The sequence below is a fragment of the Rhinoraja longicauda genome, chromosome 38 (genome assembly GCF_053455715.1).
Source record: "Rhinoraja longicauda isolate Sanriku21f chromosome 38, sRhiLon1.1, whole genome shotgun sequence".
Taxonomy (NCBI): domain Eukaryota; kingdom Metazoa; phylum Chordata; class Chondrichthyes; order Rajiformes; family Arhynchobatidae; genus Rhinoraja; species Rhinoraja longicauda.
This window is the reverse complement of record NC_135990.1, coordinates 646,175-665,705: the sequence shown is the minus strand read 5'-3', so window position 1 is coordinate 665,705 and position 19,531 is coordinate 646,175. Positions and strand designations below refer to the sequence as shown.

General features: G+C 40.3%; 1 protein-coding gene across 4 annotated transcripts in view; it reads left to right on the top strand.

Moving 5' to 3' along the window:
• Window positions 1–19,531, top strand: part of LOC144610827 (E3 ubiquitin-protein ligase ARIH1) — a 59,342-nt gene that overhangs the window by 27,446 nt on the left and 12,365 nt on the right. For 2 of the 4 annotated variants that reach the window (XM_078429756.1, XM_078429754.1), the window contains 8 exons: window positions 10,825–10,917; window positions 11,008–11,063; window positions 14,982–15,048; window positions 15,349–15,455; window positions 15,574–15,616; window positions 17,006–17,077; window positions 17,966–18,096; window positions 18,617–18,674. In XM_078429756.1, the coding sequence (XP_078285882.1) occupies window positions 10,825–10,917; window positions 11,008–11,063; window positions 14,982–15,048; window positions 15,349–15,455; window positions 15,574–15,616; window positions 17,006–17,077; window positions 17,966–18,096; window positions 18,617–18,674 (627 nt within the window). Of the gene's footprint in view, window positions 1–10,824; window positions 10,918–11,007; window positions 11,064–14,981; window positions 15,049–15,348; window positions 15,456–15,573; window positions 15,617–17,005; window positions 17,078–17,965; window positions 18,097–18,616; window positions 18,696–19,531 lie in introns of all 4 variants that reach the window. The other 2 variants (XM_078429755.1, XM_078429753.1) reach the window with 1 other exon arrangement.

The following is a 19,531-nucleotide window of genomic DNA, read 5'->3' as shown; positions in this document are numbered from 1 at the left end:
TGAAACAGTGTTGAAATATTGATATGTCATTATAATTGAATCAGTAATTGATGAATTTTCCATAAATGTGCCATCCCTAGTATAGTGTAGTTCTTGGTTTGAGATTACTGTTTTGTCTACTGAAAATCCATCCATCCATTCACTAAATCTGTCTCAAATACAGGCATGAGACATTGTATTGAACAAATGGGTACTGCTGATGCAGCAGAAATCCTTTACATCAGCACTAATATTTTGCTGTCTGTGATGAAATGTTCCCAAATGTACACTGAGTTCCTCCACTGTAAAACTTTTTGAACTGCAGCAATCACTCTGAACTGGGCACCAAACCGTTTTTTTTCAGTCTGATTTTTAGTTTCATACACTAACCAAGTGTTTGTCCCCATGGATGGATTAGATTGCTGAAGCTGTTCTTTTTTAAAAGTATGGAAACTTGATCAATGATCTGCATAACTTCCTGAGCTTCATCTGGTTTGTCACGGTGAAGGTCCAAGTTACCAGAGGGTACTTGATCAAGGAGTTCCAATGAACATTCTAAGATTGTGTTTGCGGAGGGATCTAAATAAAAGATCCAAAGTAATATGCTGGGTTTTTTTCAACACATGTTTGCAACACAATGGAACTTTCAGGTTATTTTGTTCGGGCTGATCTGCACGACAATTATGTTTGTAGTTCCTTTGGTTTACTTGGTGTCCAAACAAGCATGAATCCCTCAATCGAAAATAAAAATGGTGGTTCATCTCATTGCTATTTATAGAACTTTGCTTTGTAAAATAGGTTGCTATGCTATTTCTTAAAATGTTGTGCTTCAAAATAAATTTACTTTAGTGAAGCATTATGCAATATCTCAGAAGCATAAAAAACTAAAACTAAATATTTATATGCAGGGAACATATAACGGTGACAGTTTTCACCCATATCGTAGCTATGAAATCCTGAATCCTTTCACCTACCTGTTCAATTAGTACCACCTTTCTGTGTTGTCTGACAGTGCAACCACCTTCCAACAACAGTGTCTCCAGTTTCTGTGACCAAAGGAAGCCAATCACACAGTTCTGGTGCACTAAACACTGAATGTCAATATCCCAATTGAATTGACCCTCGTGCTTGATATCATTAAGGATCAAATTTCCAGGGACCTTCTAGTTATGTAGATAGTTGTAACCAAAATGGTTGAAACAAGGAGTGGTAAGAGGTCACAAGTTGTTAATTCCAGATGTTCTTTTGGTTAAATGCATCTGCACTAACTCCAACACTAGATCTACAGTAAGAGAAGGTAAGAAAGACTACAATAAAACTCTCGTAATCCGGCACTGTGGACTTTGGTGTTGCTGGATTAGCAGATCTTCTGATCTGTTGAATGTTGCTTCCATTAATACCCTAATACATTTTATTTAACTGTTTCACATGTTATGCGTTAGTAAAACATTTCAATTGATCCAATAAATTAAATGACACTGGTAGCTGGGCCCCTGTGGGTTTAAAAGGAGGGGTAATTAAACCTGGTGAATTCTGTTTGTAAATTGAAAAGTTCTATGGTTTTTGCTTGTCATGGCAATCTGAAATATTAAGGCATTCCAGACTCCAGCTCCTAACCACAACCCTGCTCGCATTCTGGGCTCCACGTCATGCTCGCGTCTAATGCGCTAGTCAATGCCCAATCAAGGGGATTTCCACAATCATTCCGGATTATTAGAGTTTTACTGTATTCCATAAACAATGACTATGCCCAAAAAATGGACAATTTACCTTTCTTCTTCGGGTACTCCACACACTATCTGAAATAGCCCACCCAGAGTTAGTGATCATCAGGAGGAGAGAGAGGAACTTTCTGCTTGGGTCTGGATGGAGGTAAGCAATGGTTATGAGCTGTATATTGGTTTTAACAGTAAAGTAGAATGGAATTATAATAACGAAATGTGCTTTGACAGATCAGATAGCAATTGGTGTTAAAGCGGAATGGTTTTTTGACCACAAACTTGGAGAGAGAGTGGATAAATACTTGGGGAAAGGTGACATATGGAAGGCTGCAGGAGAGAACTATTTTGAGTTGGCCTGATAATATCACGATGTCCTGGATGTGAGGTTGTGTTATATCTACACTGGTATATTGTGGTACAAAAATGCCACTGTCATCCGTTTAGCCAAATTAAACTTGGACAAAACACCTTTCTTGATTATTACCAATTTTGAGGCATTATTGTTGTTATAAGCTGTGTTAGTGCGAGGTGTACATCTTTGTTACATCGGGTTATAGTGCCAGATACATTAAGGAAGAGCCAAAAGATGAGGTACGAGTGAATACCATTATGTCCATTGTGGCATTTCACGTTATTAACGGGATGTCAACCTGAAAATGCTGCTGATCTACTGGAATTTTTCTCTATTCTTAAAAACACATGACTTGAACATTAAGCAGCAGTTAATATTATTGACTTTTAAACTAGGGCCTCCTTGCTGAGATTACCATAATCTATTACTGTCAGCATTAACATCCCACACGTTACTCCAGTTTAATCATTCCTTGTCGCTGATTTGTATATGGATTTGTTTGGGAGATTCGGTTTTTTGGGGCCTGAAATAATATTTAAATATCAATCAACTTGAGTAGTAATATTTAAGTGTTAGACAAGCAGAACAAACGCATAATTGAAAATAAAATGTCATACAACAATTGACTTGAGATACCCAGAATCTTGGGAGTGCTGTTAAAACCAAACGAGAAAATTAACCTAATGTTGGTCTAGTTTTATTTTTTGGTTTAGTTTATCATCACGTATACCAAGGTACTGTGAAAAGCTTTTTTGTTGCGTGCTATCCAGTCAGCAGAAATACAAATCATGATTACAATCAAGTCATCCACTGTGCACAGATGCAGGATGAAGGGAATAATGTTTAGTGCAAGCTAAAGTCTGATTAAAGATCGTCCAAGGATCTCCAATGAGGTAGATGGTAGGTCTGGACTGCTCTCTAGTTAGTGGTTATGTTGAGAAGAGTAGTAGATCTGAGCTCCTTTGCAAGGAGGAACTGTGTACAAACATTGGCCTAGAATCTTGCTAACTATTTGGGCCATGGGTTCTGATGGTTTTGAGTTCAGTGTTCAATATTTGAACATTGTGTTCTATGTATTCTTCCAGCATCTTGGCGTAACTCAAAACTTAAGATGGAGTACTGTGCACATGCCTTCGAAAGCAAGTTGCATATTTTTTTATTTTCTATCCTCGAAATGTATTACATTATTGACTAATAATGGTTGAAATTCAGAAACTGCCAAGAAAAATGAGTTTACAGTGGAAATATTCAGATCTATATTTCTCTGCACCTGATCCTTCAGGAATAAACTGGACATGTTCCCTGCAGTCAAGGTTTCCATTGTAGTTTGCTGCACCATCTGTGCTTTACTAAGAGTCTCCTCCAAGCCTATTGATTGTGCAAAGCAATTCACATTTATTTGTAATATTGAGGTTCTGGGCATGTGTTTTTATCGTGTTTTTCATGTCTAAATTCCCAAAGTGAGTGGATAAATCATTTGTGAAAATAAAAATTCAGTCCGTACAATTGTCAAAACAATTAGATGCTGGCTAGTCTGTACCTTGACTCATGTCCTCTGACATTCTTGGCAAAAACAAACTTAATTCATTAGACCCTTTTATCCACAATCTTTTTAGTGAAGAGAATTCCAGTTTTCCATAACACTTGTTTGTGAAAGTGCTTCCAGATTTCACCCCTGGGTAGCCCAGTTTAAATTCCTATTTTTTTCTTTAAATGTCCTCTCAAATTAGAAAAGCTTACTGTATATGTTAATATCAAATCCCATGCAACATTAATTGGATCATTTCTCAACCGTATAAACTTTTAAAATGTCAGCAACTAGTGGATCTATGTTTTTCATCTGATGTATTTGTTCTGTTCCTCTGCACCAGAATAGCTTTCCTAATGTTTGGAGCTGGAACTGAATGACGAAGAAACTGCTTCAGATGGAGTCTGAAGCAACAGTCAAGAGTGTTTTATTGTCTAAATATATCCTAAAACAGATCAATGAAACTCTTACTAGCAGTAGCACAACAGATATATAAACAGAGTACTCTGTAAACACAATAAGAAGCAATAAAAAGTTCTTATATATATATATATATGTATATATATATATATATATACATGTATGTATATACATATGTATATATAATGCCAAGCCCCACCTCCAGTTTATGCAGTTCAGAGCTTACTATTGTAGTGTCTATTAGCCTGGTGGTTATTGGAAAGAAGTTGCTCCTGAATTTGGACTATACCACCTTCCCGAAGGCAGGAGTGAAATGAGAACATGGCCCGTGATGTGGAACCCCGATGATGCTGGTTCCCATTTTGAGGTTATGGGTTATGGGGAGAAGGCAGGAGAATGGGGTTAGAGGGAGAAATAGATCCGCCATGATTGAACGCCGGAGTAGACTTGATGGGCCGAATGGCCTAATTCTGCTCCTATCAGTTACGACCTTATGACTCCTGTAGATCCCTTCAATGGTGGGGAGAGTCAGTACTTTTTGTGAACTGGACAGTATTCACCACTTTTTGTGATCACCTTCGTTCCTGCGTATTTGAGGCACCAAACCAGGCCTTGATGCAACCAGTCCATATGCTCGTTATTGTACATCTGCAGAAGTTCAAGAGATGCCAAATCTCCTTGATCTAAGGAAGTAGAGGCATTGATGGGCTTTCTTTAAGATTGCATCAATATGTCCACATCCTTCCTGTCATGGGCAATCAGATCTGTGTGTTCAAACTCATGTCATTTACTCAGTTTCATATTCTTACGTTGGAGGTGAAGATCATCATGCCATTAGTCTTTTTACATCATGGTAATAGCTTTTAGTATGTGCAGGGATACTAAGGTTGGTTTGGCATGCTTCTACTTTGATATCCCATCTTCCCTAACATAACCTACTAACTTTGTTGCCGTATCTATCTTTGATAGATTAAACGGTAAGAAAATGCAATAGCTCCTTGCCTGTCAATACAATGAACAAAGCACCTCAGATTTCACGACACATTGAGTGAGTGATACATAAATTATCTGTATTAATGACTTCGGAAGGTGCAAAATAAAATGTGTAGGATTGATAAATAGATGGTTGATGGTGGACCAAGAGCCTATTTCCACGTGGCATCTCCATGACCCTATGACTGCATGACTTGAGGGTCAGTTTTGCTAATAATAAAGATGGTCAATACTCTTAGAATAAAATGAGTTGTCCCACACAGTAAAACAGTACATATTTTCTTAAACATGGCTCTAACTCTATTTGTTATCTCGTAGTGGACAAAATGTTTGGTGAGTTCCCTGGTTCCATTACTGATGCCCTTTCAAGTTGGGATGGAGGGTGAATGAGCACATTGCCTTATACCCAGTGACTGGTTGCTTCTCTGCAGCCAACTGATAGGTAACTCCCAAGTGCCCCGTGATTGGGCTTATCACCAACGGGGATGAAACAAACTATAGAGCGGAGGTGCAGAACCTGGCGGACTGGTGCTCGGATAACAACCTGTCCCTAAATACCACCAAGACCAAGGAGCTGATCATCAACTTCCGTAGGTCACATAACGGGGAATATGCCCGGATCTCTATCAACGGGGACAGTGTGGAGAGAGTGTCCAGCTTCAAGTTTCTGGGCACTCACATTTCGGAGGACCTAACATGGTCCAATAACACTGCTGCGCTGGTCAAGAAGGCACAACAAAGACTGTTCTACTTAAGAACACTGAAAAAGGCTGGTCTACCCCAACAGCTGCTGACGACCATCTACCGCTGCACCATAGAGAGCATCCTAACGCATGGCATCCCTGTGTGGTACCTCAGCTGCACGGAGGCAGAAAGGAAAGCTCTACAGCGGGTAGTCCATAGAGCTCAGAGGGCCATCGGAACACAGCTACCAGACTTGGAGGGCATCTACAACACACGATGCCTCAGAAAAGCCACCAGCATCCACAAAGACTCTTCACACCCCTGCAACAGTCTGTTTGAACTCCTTCCATCGGGCAGACGATACAAGGCCTTCTACGCCCGCACCTCCAGACTCAGGAACAGCTTCATCCCCAGGGCCATAGCTGCTATGAACCGGTCCTGCTGAGCCGGATGGCCACAACGCATAGATCAACTTGCACTTTACCCTGTCTAAAACTGTTACAATTGTTTCGTTTCGTTGGGTTGCTGTTGTCTAAATTACTTAAATTATTGCATCGTATGGGAGGCGCATTCCCAATCTCGTTGTACCCCTGGGTACAATGACAATAAAGATATATTGTATTGTATTGTATTCATCACATGGTGAAGGCGCCATCTGTTGGAAAGCTCACAGCTTGCTCCTTGAAGGAGGCCTCTGACCCACGAGTGCACAATGTGCAAAATGTCCCAAGAAACACGTGTCATCTGTCTTTTGTCCCTTCATACTGGCTCAATTGCAGACTGTCGGATTGCTAAATTTTCACCTCTGGTGAAAGTAGGTGACCCTTTATTTGTTTTTCTCTGCTGCTTCATGAAAATTAAATACTTAACACTGATGATTTAAGTTAGTTACTACTTTGGCTGTGTAACTACAGACCGTTTAGGGAGTGGATGTTTGCAGTTAATCACTGGCCCAGGACAATGCAAGGTGAGGAGCGACTGTTTTAAGTTTGCAAATGATTGGCATCATTTTTAGGAGACCCATGGATACTCTTCATGTACTGACCGTAATGCCCCTTTTAATCTGACTGCATTGAGTTTGTAGTTTACAGAAATGTGATGTTTTTAAAAAAAATCTTGGATCTTCAGTTATCTTTAAAAATTACTTTTTGACTTGTGGTACTACAGATAATGTACATCTGGTGAGTTCATTACTAATGTATATTTCAACATTATCTATGTTGATTGTGTAATTTAACTGTCATTGCATAGTGTGAAACATTTTCACACTTTGTTGTTTGGCCTTGTAATTGATAATTAAAATGATCAATAACAATGACCTATTCAGTACTTTTGGAGAAGTATTTTGCAGATTTTCTTAACAATTGGTAACTGGCCAGGCGAGCTTGAGTTTTTATGCCGCACCGGATTATTTGCACCTTTGACTCTTAGAAAATTCCCAAGACCACCTCACTATCTAGTGTTCAATATTTATCTTGGTCATGAGCCTGGGGAAGCGAATCAACCTTCTGCTCATTGTGGCTATTTTTTCTCTTAAATATACTTCTCTCTCGTTTGCTAAGTGCTCCCTGTTTTCCCAGTGTTAGCAAATATTATATTAAGAATTATATAACATCTTTGAAAATCTTCTGGTTAGCAGTATGTTTTTTTAAAATCATTAATACTTTGCAGTGGTTATTATGATCTAGATTGGCCTATTTCAAAGACTCAAATACCAAAATCTTGAGTGATCTTGTAGTGCACGCCAGAGGGACTGAGTCACAGTTGGAATTGTCATCTTTCAACTGAATCCCTTGTTTGTGCTCTAGGGCGAATGTAAAAAAACGCCAAGCACTTAATGTGAAGAAGACAGGGTGCCCCCTGTTTCCAGACAATATCTTTCCCTTAAGCAACTCATTTAAAAACAATTTGTCAGATTATTGCTATCTGTGGGAGCTTGCTGTGCACACCTATGGTCTCGCACTTCAGAATTTACTCTATTAGCTGTGAAGCATTTTGGGCAATTTGAGGTCATGAAGGATGCTACACAAGTTTGTTTGTCTTACTTGTTCAAATGGGTATGAATTAACTTTGATAATGAATGCCATTTTTGTAAGGAATTGTATTCAGGTTGCAAAGTATCTATCGCAACCTGAAAAGTTCAGTTTAATTTATTGTTACATGTACCGAGGTACAGTGAAAAGCTTTTGTTGCGTGCTATCCAGTCAGCGGAAAGATAATAATACGTGATTACATTCGGTCCATTTGCTGTGTATAGGTACATGATAAGGGAATAACGTTTAGTGCAAGGTAAAGCCATCAAAATCCGATCAAGGATAGTCTGAGGGTCAACAATGTGCTAGATAGTAGTTCAGCAGTACAGTAGGAAGTGACTGAATATTTGAAATATTAATTGGCCTAAGTGGCAGTACTTGGGAGTAATGTTGAATTGATTGTGATATGCTCCTTATTTGATAAGTGACACATCTGTTCCTGCATTGATTCACTTAATCATTTCCGAGCATTGTATTTAAATACATTGACTAACTCGTTTAGAAATGACTGGGCATTTGTGATTCCTTAAAATTATATTTTAAACTATTTAATTAGCAATGAGGATGTAGCAAAGTGATATCTGTAGAGGTCAGATGGAGCATGATTTTCTGAATTTATCAAAGCTAAATTAACGTGATGTTCAGATGGTCTTTCAACTACTCCTGAATGTTCTCTCCAGCGTACATAACATTCCCAGGTATCATCTGTTTTTATTAGAAGCCTTCATTTGATTTTGATATCAATGGCACTGTCCTAGTACATTATGGAGTCCACAGTGTGAGATATCAACGTGCAATATCTTGCTGAGTTGCTGCTTGATCAGATCTCAGTATTGAAGCAAGTTGAAAACAAGTTGTGGAAGTAAACCATTCCCTCAAAAGTTAGCATTGTTTAGAATCGGGAGGAATGGATAATATCCAGTAGGTACAAAGCCATATTGGAAACTTGCCACAGTAGTTTTCTAGCAACTCTGTGCCATCTGTAACTTTGGGACTGTAGGCTTGCAGGTTTGCAAGGGAATTTGCTGGGTAAGCTGAACCAACAATATAGACACCACAGAGAGTGTTCATTGCAAACAGCTGAAGCAAGAGGACTTGCAGCAATCCTAGGCAGCATCTTGGAAACTAGCTATAGCACCGCCCCTCTTTCTCTCCCACACGAGCATGGTTTCCCGTATAGTCTATCTCCAACCATTCCCATTGGTGCTTAGTTCAGTCCTTCCCCATTGGGCACAAAATCCTGACTGTTTCATTTGACCACTCAGTGTTGATCATTTGTTCATGTCTCATTAATCTGCACGAATTGGAAACAACTTCTCAATACAAGTCTCCTTAAAGTTTTCCTGACCTCAAAGCCCTTTGTACATTTGAGGTGGGGGGTTAGGGGGATAATGAGATTTAGGAGGGCCTTTCTCTAAGGGCTATGTATTTTGTTTATGTAACTCTGTTTTCAGAGCATAATATTGCAATCACGCTAAAACTCTGGAAGTTGAAAAGCTTCCTCAAGAAACAGGCTTTCATCTTGAAAGTGGAAATGTCTTGCAGCCCAGGTGCTATCTATCTATAACCCTAACTACAGCACAGACATGATTGTCAAAATGTTGTGGAAAGGATCTCTTGGCCTTGTTATCAATAAATCATTGTAAGTTTTGGTGATTAGTAATTATTTGTGGAAGGCCTTTGCTACTGGAAAGAGATACTAATGCATCTGACATTAATACAGCAGTGAGAGAATGTATTCAGAAGTAGTTTGGAAGATGTTCTGTCACTATGGTGCATGATATTCAGTGCGGTGTAGCCCAGGGTAAGGTAGGATTACATCAGATCAGCATTACCTTAATAAATGGCATGAGGGGCCGAGTGGCCCAACTCTCCCGAATTCTTGTGTTTGTACATGGCTGGCTGGAAGCAGCAAGTAGGGGTACTTTTCACCCAGATGTTTTAATGTCTCTTGCTAAATCCTTCCATCTAATAGTTAGGCCCAACTGCTGACTGGATTGTTGCAATAGGTGTTCCCTTCTCTGTAACACCAGGCCTTGATTCTTACGAGGTGCTGAAGTTTTTGAATATTTGGAATTCTGCCACCCTGAGAACTATTGGTCAATCACTATGTGCAAGGCTGAGGCCCATATGGAGACATGAAGGGTTAAATGAGGGTGAGGATTAGTGCATGAGCAGGCTTGAGGGTGTGGCTGTGACCTGCCATGCTGCCAGTGATGAGGCTCAAAATATTTAATCCTAATAGTATTTTTAAAACTAAACCTATGCCCTGGGTTTTGACCCTAGGGCAGGATAATTTCTGTTATCTGGTATCTTTCTAATTTTACATACTTCAATTAAGTTTCCCCTCAACACCTATGTTTTAGAATCAGCAATGCTAACTTATCCACGTTTACCCAACATCCTTGAAAATCTCCTCTGCACTATTTCTGGTGAAATCATATAATTCCTGTTGTGCGGCGCAGAACTGTCTGAAACTTAAGCTGTGGTCTACTGTGTATCTCTGGCATAACCTCCTGACTCTTGTGTTGTATGCCTGCTGATGAAGGAAAAATTCCTGTGTTATCTGCAAACCTCTGCATCTGCATTTCAAGTCTCTTGTTAATAAGATCCTCATGATAAACAATGACTTGCTTTCACGCAAACATTAATGCGTGTCACAGAATCAAATATCCAATTACTGGACTCAGTGGAATTTCACTGCCACACTCCAGTTGCAAAAACACCCGTTAGCTATCACCCTTTGATTATATTGTTATTGGGTTCAAACAGGATGAGGCATAATCCTTTCTACAGGTTCAGGGATATGAATAGTTTAGAGGGATATGGTTCAAACACCAGCAGCTAGGACTAGCATAGACAGGGCATCTTGGTCTGCATGGGCAAGTTAGGCTGAAGGACCTCTCTCTCTATAACTGTAATCAGGTTTGGACTGAGAAGCCTGTGCTTGAACAGCTGCATATTGTATGGGTTTGTGCAAAGTGCTGAATTCCTGTCTTAGACTTTGCTGTATTTCTGTAAAGGGCTGCTTGTGATGTTGATGTGTTCCCAGGTGCTAATTGGGTCTGTTCTTGACATTGGCAATCTATCTTTTATATATCCTGCCTTTTGCAGTATTTCACAGGCTTGGAGTGTGGACACAAATTCTGTATGCAGTGCTGGAATGAATACTTAACTACAAAGATCATAGAGGAAGGTATGGGGCAGGTATGTATCCACTCTGCTGTTTGTCTTGTTGCTGTTCAGGAAATGAAATATTTAAGTGTGATTCCATTGGTGAACTCATTTGTTTTGCAGACCATATCCTGCCCAGCTCATGGCTGTGATATCCTAGTTGATGACAACACAGTTATGTAAGTACTGTTTTAATAGATGAAAGTTGTTTCCATGAGTGAGCAGTGTAGACGAAGGCAAAAGCTGTCGAGAATAGGATTACAATAAAATGTGAATAGAGATTTTCATAGAGAGAGATTGAACTAGGTAAAGCACAAAATTCCAGAGTTCTAGATCTGTTCTTTTGTCTATGATGTATGTTGTGCCAGAGTGAGATGCTGATGGTTGTAATCCTGTCCTGAGCTGGTAGCCCAAAAAGCTGTGAAAATCCCTGGAAATCTCATGGCCAAAGTATATTTCATTGCATACGGAAGGCTTGTAGTTACAGGAGCCTGTGTAATGTTTATGGAAAGCAGTGGGAATAGTTTGCAGTTCTTGAAAATTGACTTTTTATGGTTTTTGATTTGGAGAAAGAGGCGAGGTTGGTAGGTCTATTGTCAGAGTTGCTGTGGTCTGATTTGTGCTTCTGTAATATTTTTGAACTTAATAATCTCTGGGTGGTTCACATGCTAAATTAAAAGTAGTGTAAATGGAACCAGTTACCAGAGGAAGTGGTTGACATTAACATTTAAAGGTCATTGGGACAGGTATGTGGATAGGGAAGGTTTAAAAGGATCTGGGGATGTGCGGAAATGTGTAAGGCTCCATCAACAGCAAGGGGAGGCATGTTTCTGAAGGGGAACATATCAGAAGTGTTGGAGTAGAAAGCTTTGTCTTGAGAACAGATGCGGCAGATGAAGAGAAACTGGTAGAAAGGGATGAGGTCTCCAGGAAACAGGGTGGGAGGATGTTTAGTTTAGAGATGCAATAAGGAAACGGGGTCTTTGTCCAATGAGTCCACGCTGAACATTGATCATCATTCGCAACAATTCTATGTTATGCCACTTTCTCATCCACCCCCTATACACTAGGGGCAACATTCAATCAACGTATAAAACCTGCATGTCTTTGTGATGTAGGAGGAAAGCAGAGCATCCAGGGAGAACCCATGTGGTCACAGGATAGCATGCAAACTCCACAGCATCCGAGGTCATGATGGAAACAGGGTCTCTGTTGCTTGAAGCAGCAGCTCCACTTGCTGCACCGAGATGTTGCCTGTCCCGCTGAGTTACTCCAGCATTTTATGTGTACCCAAAGAGTAGTTGAGGCACATAGATTTATAAATGACATCAGAGGATAGTTAATGCAGAGCTGCTTCGACCGTGGGATATTCTAAACTGCTCTGCCACCACAGAATTTTAGATGTGTTGAAAATGTAAATTGATTAGTGCACAGTATGGTTCCACGAATCAGTAATTAATAATGGATATTGATTAATTGATAAATATTGACAATGTCACAGTGGGTTATTCTCTACTGTTGGTCCAAACAATGCCATTGGATGCCTTGCATCCACCTGGGTCAAGCAGGTGGAAATCTCAGTGTAACAAGCATACTTCCATGGTGATGCAGCAAATCTGACCGCTCCTCCAGTGGCCATAAGGCATGGGAGCAGAATTAGACCATTTGGCACATCTCCATCATTCAATCATGGCTGATCTATCTTTCCCTCTCAACCCAATTCATCTGCCTTCTCCCCGTAACCTTTGATGCCCGTACTAATCAATAAGCAACATGGGCTACCCCCAGCAGTACAGCTGTCCTCCCCATGGTCCCTCTGGAATGTCAGGATGGACACTGTATCAGCCGGCACTGCACTTGTGTATGTTGCTGGTTGCATTTTCACTTAGTGCATCTTTTAACTTTCCTCTTGGTGGCATATTTAGATTTGCCACAGCTTGCACCACCAGTTATGGTCATGCAGGAAGTTCTCCCGTCTAGGCTGGAGCATGGTGTAGGACACGGTGTAGATATTTCTGCAGAGGAAGTTGGTTGCAGTGATACAAGTAAAGTTTCCTTTTTGAAGGAACAGTTTTTTCATCATGTGAATTGCTTGCCATAAAGAGGAATTGATGAATGCAGAGTGGTGGGGCAGGTCACCATGTTGTGGGCGTCCCGCTAGGCTGCCACAGTTATCTGGCTGCAGCTCTTCAAGTGTAAAATACTTTGAAGTCTTTGAATGGTGTGGTAAGCTGGTATATAAACTGCTGATCCGTGGAAGAAGAGCACGGGCGATGGTGTGGCTACCCTTTTGTGTGGAGAGTCAGGAGAGTTCTTGTAATTTTTCAAATATCAAATGGCTTTATTGCACGATAATATTTTTTTCAGTGTGATCGACAATCAAATGGCTTCCACAGCTATTTCAGGGGTTTGGGGGTGGTTCATCATTTGTCCAATTACTGTATTGGCTGTTTATTTTGAGCTGATGTCCTGCTTGACTGTGTCATAAATAGTTTACAGGCCACGCAATGGCTTCTGTGCATTCTAACCGGATATAATAAACACAATTAAAGAGTGCAAGACACAAGTAAACTATCTACTGCTGACTGTTAGAAAAGATGTTTCATAAATGAAACTGGTTTTAAATTATGTATGCGTGTGGTGAATAGGGATGCAATGATTGGGATGAACAGAGCCATTTTTATGCAATTTCTGTCAAGCTCTGAGGAGTGAAATTGTGCTGACATTGTAGAGCTGTACATAAACCATATTTTGTTGGTTATTCAATAGAGGCTTTGATCCATGCAATGCTGAGTGTTTTGTGGGTTTGACCTCCTGTAAGTGCATGCCTTTGTTCCTCATTCTGCCTGTCACTTCCCACACTATCTGTGATCACCTTAGCATTCCTGCCCCCTGTTTCTTCAGTAGCTCCGAACAATTATTGTACTATCTGCTGACTGAATTGTCTTCAAATGTACAGTTCTCTTTGCTCTAGTTTCACAAACTGAGGGTGGGCAGGAGTTTATTCCTGATGATTTAGAATTTCACAGTGCTTGAATTTTAGAATAGCTGCCGACCACTTCCCTTCCTTTGCCCTGGGTACAGAGTTCATGCTGATGATAAATGCGCTCATTCAAATTTGCTCTGCTGCATGTTGTAGCACTGTTTCAGTTCATGTGAAAGGCTGCAAAATTCAATTTCTTTCTGGTGACCTGTCAGTGCATTTTATAGATAGTGAGACCAAGTACTTTCATTGAAGCACAGCTCAAGATGAAACATAGAAACATAGAAAATAGGTGCAGGGGGAGGCCATTTGGCCCTTTGAGCCAGCACCGCCATTCATTGTGATCATGGCTGATCATCCCTAATCAGTAACCCGTGCCTGCCTTCTCCCCATAATCCCTTGATTCCACTAGCCCCTAGAGCTCTATCTAACTCTCTCTTAAATCCATCCAGTGATTTGGCCTCCACTGCCTTCTGTGGCAGAGAATTCCACAAATTCACAACTCTCTGGGTGAAAAAGTTTTTCACACCTCAGTTTTAAATGGCCTCCCCTTTATTCTAAGACTGTGGTCCCTGGTTCTGGACTCGCCCAACATTGGGAACATTTTTCCTGCATCTAGCTTGTCCAGTCCTTTTATAATTTTATATGTTTCTATAAGATCCCCTCTCATCCTTCTAAACTCCAGTGAATATCTATGAAGCATCTATTTGTGCTTCAGTTTCCATCCTGGCAGCCACGTGTCCCACAACTCCTGCATCCTTTACCTCAGCCTCGTGTCATAATGAAACCAGCGAGAGCAGCATATCTGTCTTCTCACTGATTATATAAAGTGTAACATTTGGGAAGCTAATATTCATCAGGGCATTGCTGAATATCGGTGATACAAAGCAGGAATCTGGTGTTATATTTGTCCAGAAGACTCTGGTGCCTCCTCACAGTACCTAATTGAAAGGCGCGTATCATGCCTTGGTGACAGTTTAATTGTATGTGGTAATAATTGCACAGTCAAGAATTTTGTAGATTCATAAGTTCTTTTCGGGATGTGGTTGGGTTGCTTCTGTCTTGTGTGTTTTCAGTCTAAAGGTATTGTTGTGTTTCCATTTATTTTCTCCAGGCGTCTGATCACAGATTCCAAAGTCAAGTTGAAGTACCAGCATTTAATAACTAACAGTTTTGTAGAGGTAAGACTTTCTCTTTTTAAAGTAAACATGCAACAAGTAAAAATTAAAATAGAACTTTCATGCTGGTATTGTAGTAATTCTAAATAATTTTAGGTATGTTACGTCTGGATTTTAAATTCCTCTGCATTTTGACATAAGTGGGGTATCACAGCACTGAACAAAGTTAGTTAGGAAGTGTGTGGCAAAATATGACTCATTCTGGGAGGTCAGTAACTGAAGACTGGCTCTAACTGTATCTAACCCTCTGTGCCATCTCATTGCTGTGGTCTTTTTAAAAATTGTTTTGCTTTTCCTTCACAGTGCAATCGATTGTTAAAATGGTGTCCTGCTCCTGACTGTCACCACGTTATTAAAGTTCAATATCCTGATGCAAAGCCAGTTCGTTGTAAATGTGGGCGGCAGTTCTGGTAAGTGTGCACCAAGCAACAGATTAATTTCTCAGTGTCCTTCTTGGTCATTGGGCATCTTTAATGGTCTGAAATGTAATTGGGGTGTCACAAAGTAAACTTGTTTCTTAATTTACAGCTTCAACTGTGCTGAGAATTGGCATGATCCTGTTAAATGCAAGGTGAGAGACTGTCTCCTTCATATATTCCATATATTCACAGTATTTTCACATTAGTGACATGATGGTGTTCCTGTGCAAGGTCAATTTATTTTAGAATTGCAGTAGGTGAAGTTAATCTTTAATGACTATCTCCTGTAAACAAAACAAAAAAGTCAGTAAAGTAGACAAACTAATGGTAGGGTCCAGCCAGATGTTGTGTCTTTGTAAGGGAGTGGGCAGGGTGGCATTTGCTTTGGCAATGGTGAGGGGTGTCAGGAGTTGAGAAAGTTTAATGGCCATGCAAACCAGCAACAAAATAATGACATTCCTATACAACACTGCTTTGCATGCCCATTACTGCAATAACACAAATACATATACAATAATCAATCAAACAAGAAATTAATCATCAGTAATATTTGATTATCTGATCAGAATGGTGCAACCAAAGCTAAGACCATAGTAGTCATAGTTGCTGAGGCAGGGTTGTGGTTATTGTTGTGCAGCGTTCAAGAGTCTTCTGATGATTGCCGTTAAGAAGCTATTCTCTAAAATGAAGGTATGGATTTCAGAGAATTCATTGGGGGGGGAAAATAACGGGTCTTCTGTTCATTCTTTCCTTTGTACTAACACTATCCTCAGATTGAGACGGTAAGAGCGAATAAATGATTTGTCAACAATTGAATTAGGGGAAAAGTATCAGTGGGTTAGAGTTGCTGCCTTTGCTCGCTGTTAGAGTGTGCCTGCTACAAAGTTTTCCTGTTAATGGAAAGATCTTCGCTGTAATTATGTCAGCTCTGCTATACGTGTAGATGCAATGAAGAAATAAGGCTTCTGTGGCGGACACAAAATAAGATATATAGATCAGGTATGAAAACAGGAAATACTGGAGTTAGTCAGCAGGTCAGGCAGCACTTGTGGGGAGAGATTTGGGTTGATGATTTTTTGGTTAGAAAACAAGCTCCCTTTAGTAAGAGTTTAAAGAAAAATAGCTGTAGCTTTGTAGGCCAGGTGATCGAAAGAGAAAACAATGAGTGAAAATGTTCTTGAAATATGATTGGGCAATGTAGTGGGCGCTCCTTATTTTTCTGTAGAAATATAACAATGTAGAGATTATCGGCAAGCTGAAGTTGTGGGCATGGACTATGCACAAGCACCATCAAAGCTCAGATAAAAAAATCACTATTGTATGAGATGGTGCAGGGGGGAAAAGGATTGCTGTGTACTCTAAATAACTTGAGCACAATGCACATTTCAGATTGCTTCAATTGGAAAGTACTGGAATTGGAAGCTAGTGATCTCTCTCGGTGGCTCAATCAAAGTTTACCTCTGTTTATGAAATGAGCACAATACAGGTCACTGTTTTTAATGAGGATGCGCTAATAACATTCTCCGTTGTTCTTCTTCTAGTGGTTGAAGAAATGGATTAAGAAGTGTGATGATGACAGTGAAACTTCCAATTGGATTGCAGCAAATACCAAGGTAGAGTAGAGACATTCGGAGATTCAGTTTATTTTAACAGTTCCAATTAAAGGTTTACAACAAAGATAGACAAAATGTTAGAGTAACTCGGCAGGTTAGGCGGCATCTCTGGGGAAAAGGAATGTGTTGAGACCCTTCATCAGACTGTTTCTAGTCTTGTCTATGCCACGTCATCACTGTGCCTATGGTGCTGTGTCTTCCATACCAGCTGCTGGTTCAAATGTCTGTCTCGTAGTATGTTATAGACAATTGGTGCAGGAGTAGGCCATTTGGCCCATCGAGCCAGCACCACCATTCAATGTGATCATGGCTGATCATTCTCAATCAGTAACCCGTTTCTGCCTTCTCCCCATACCCCCTGACTCCGCTATCCTTAAGAGCTCTATCTAGCGCTCTCTCGAATGCATTCAGAGAATTGGCCTCCACTGCCTTCTGAGGCAGAGAATTCCACAGATTTACAACTCTCCGACTGAAAAGGTTTTTCCTCATCTCCGTTCTAATACGTTCTAATATGTTGTCATACTCCTCTCCCCACTCAGACCTGTGGTGGAAACAGCAAAACTGCAGTCTGTTCCAAAGCATGCCAAATACTTGTGCATTAGTGATGTAAAGTATGCATGTCATTCCCACCACTCCAAGTCTGCCTGCTAATGAAATTTGGGCTACAAAACGCTCAAAGTAAAATATTACCTGGAACTTATCTAGTGTTGAATGGTTGTTCACTATCAATAACCCTGGGATTGGTTTGTAGGTACGGCTTGCAAGTGCATTGGGTTTTGTGATTGATGGTATAGGCAATACAATATTGAATCTTGAGTGTGGGTTCCTGTCGTTAATCTGTAGTTGAATTGTTACTGTTTGCTAACGGTGCCTGTAACGTTTCAACAGGAATGCCCAAAATGTCACGTGACCATTGAAAAGGACGGCGGATGTAATCACATGGTCTGTCGCAATCAGAATTGTAAAGCAGAATTCTGTTGGGTCTGCCTTGGGCCCTGGGAGCCACATGGATCTGCCTGGTCAGTATTTTGCTTTGGTTTTGCATGGAAAATTTCAGGATTAACCAACATTTTAATTGTTTGAACATTGGATTAGATACTGCTGTATATCTGCCCCAAGTTTAAATCAAACAAGATGCTTGATTAAAAGTGTCTGCTTCAGAAATACTGTCGGTTTTTGACATCTGAGCAAAGCTTCAGGGCAAACTTGCTTTCTTTGAGTCTAAGTGCACAATCTACAGTTGGATAACTCCGTCTGGATAAATCTTTTGTTTGTTTGTTTTTATGTTTTGTTTGCTCTGTAAAGCGTCTGAGTTTCCAGAAAAGCGCTATATAAATTAAATGTATTATTATTATTATTATTATAATTAACCTAGTAGACTGCTCTTAAAGTAGATAAGGGAAAACGTGTCAGGTAATGCGTGATCATTCCAAACAAGGTGATTGTAACTCGTAGAAAGTAAAGAGATATAATTTTTTTTGTTTGTGTATTCTGTGTAAAGTCTGAAATGAAATTAAGTCAGGCATTCTCTACTTTTAGGTATAACTGCAATCGTTATAATGAAGATGATGCAAAGGCGGCAAGGGATGCCCAGGAGGTAAAAGGAGCACGGATGTGGGCAAGTCCACAGACCCCTAAACTCTGCAGTTGTGGGGAAATATTTCTTGTTGAAGCATTAAATCTGCACCTGCCCAGGGTAGTCACGTCCCTCTTGCAGTGTGGCAGCCACAATTGTACATACTGCTCCATCTGTGGAAGTCTGATCAACCAGTCTTTTATAAAGTTGTGTTATAACCTCCCTGCTCTTCCATGCCCCAGCTGATGAAGGCAAGCATCCCTTACATTGGTGCTACCACCTTTAAAGACCCTTGGAGTTGTACACCTTTGTGTCTCCATACTCTCAGGTTCCACCATTCATTGTGTGCGTCCCCTCATATTTATCATGATTAAATTCTATCAGCCATTACTTTGTCATCTTGTATTCTAAGGCTATCCTCCTCTCGAGCAACAACACCACCAACGTTTGTGTCATCTGAAAACTTCTACATTCATATTCAAATATGAATATAGTGAACCCTTGTTATAACAGCGGGAGATGCTGTCTTACTGATTGTCCACTATAACCGAATAAGGGGGTTAATTTGAATGGCAGGCAAAGGCAAGAGGAGTGCCGCAAGGCTCTGTGCTGGGGCCGCAACTATTTTCAATATATATTAATGATTTGGATGATGGAATTAGATGTAACACTAGCAAGTTTGCAGATGACACAAAGCTGGGTGGCAGTGTGAACTGCGAAGAGGATGTTAGGAGGTTGCAGGGTGACTTGGACAGGTGAGTGGGCAGATGCGTGGCAGATGAAGTATATAATGTAGATAAATGTGAGGTTATCCACTTTGGCGGCAAAAACAAGGAGGCAGATTATTATCTCAATGGTGTCAGATTAGGTAAAGGGGA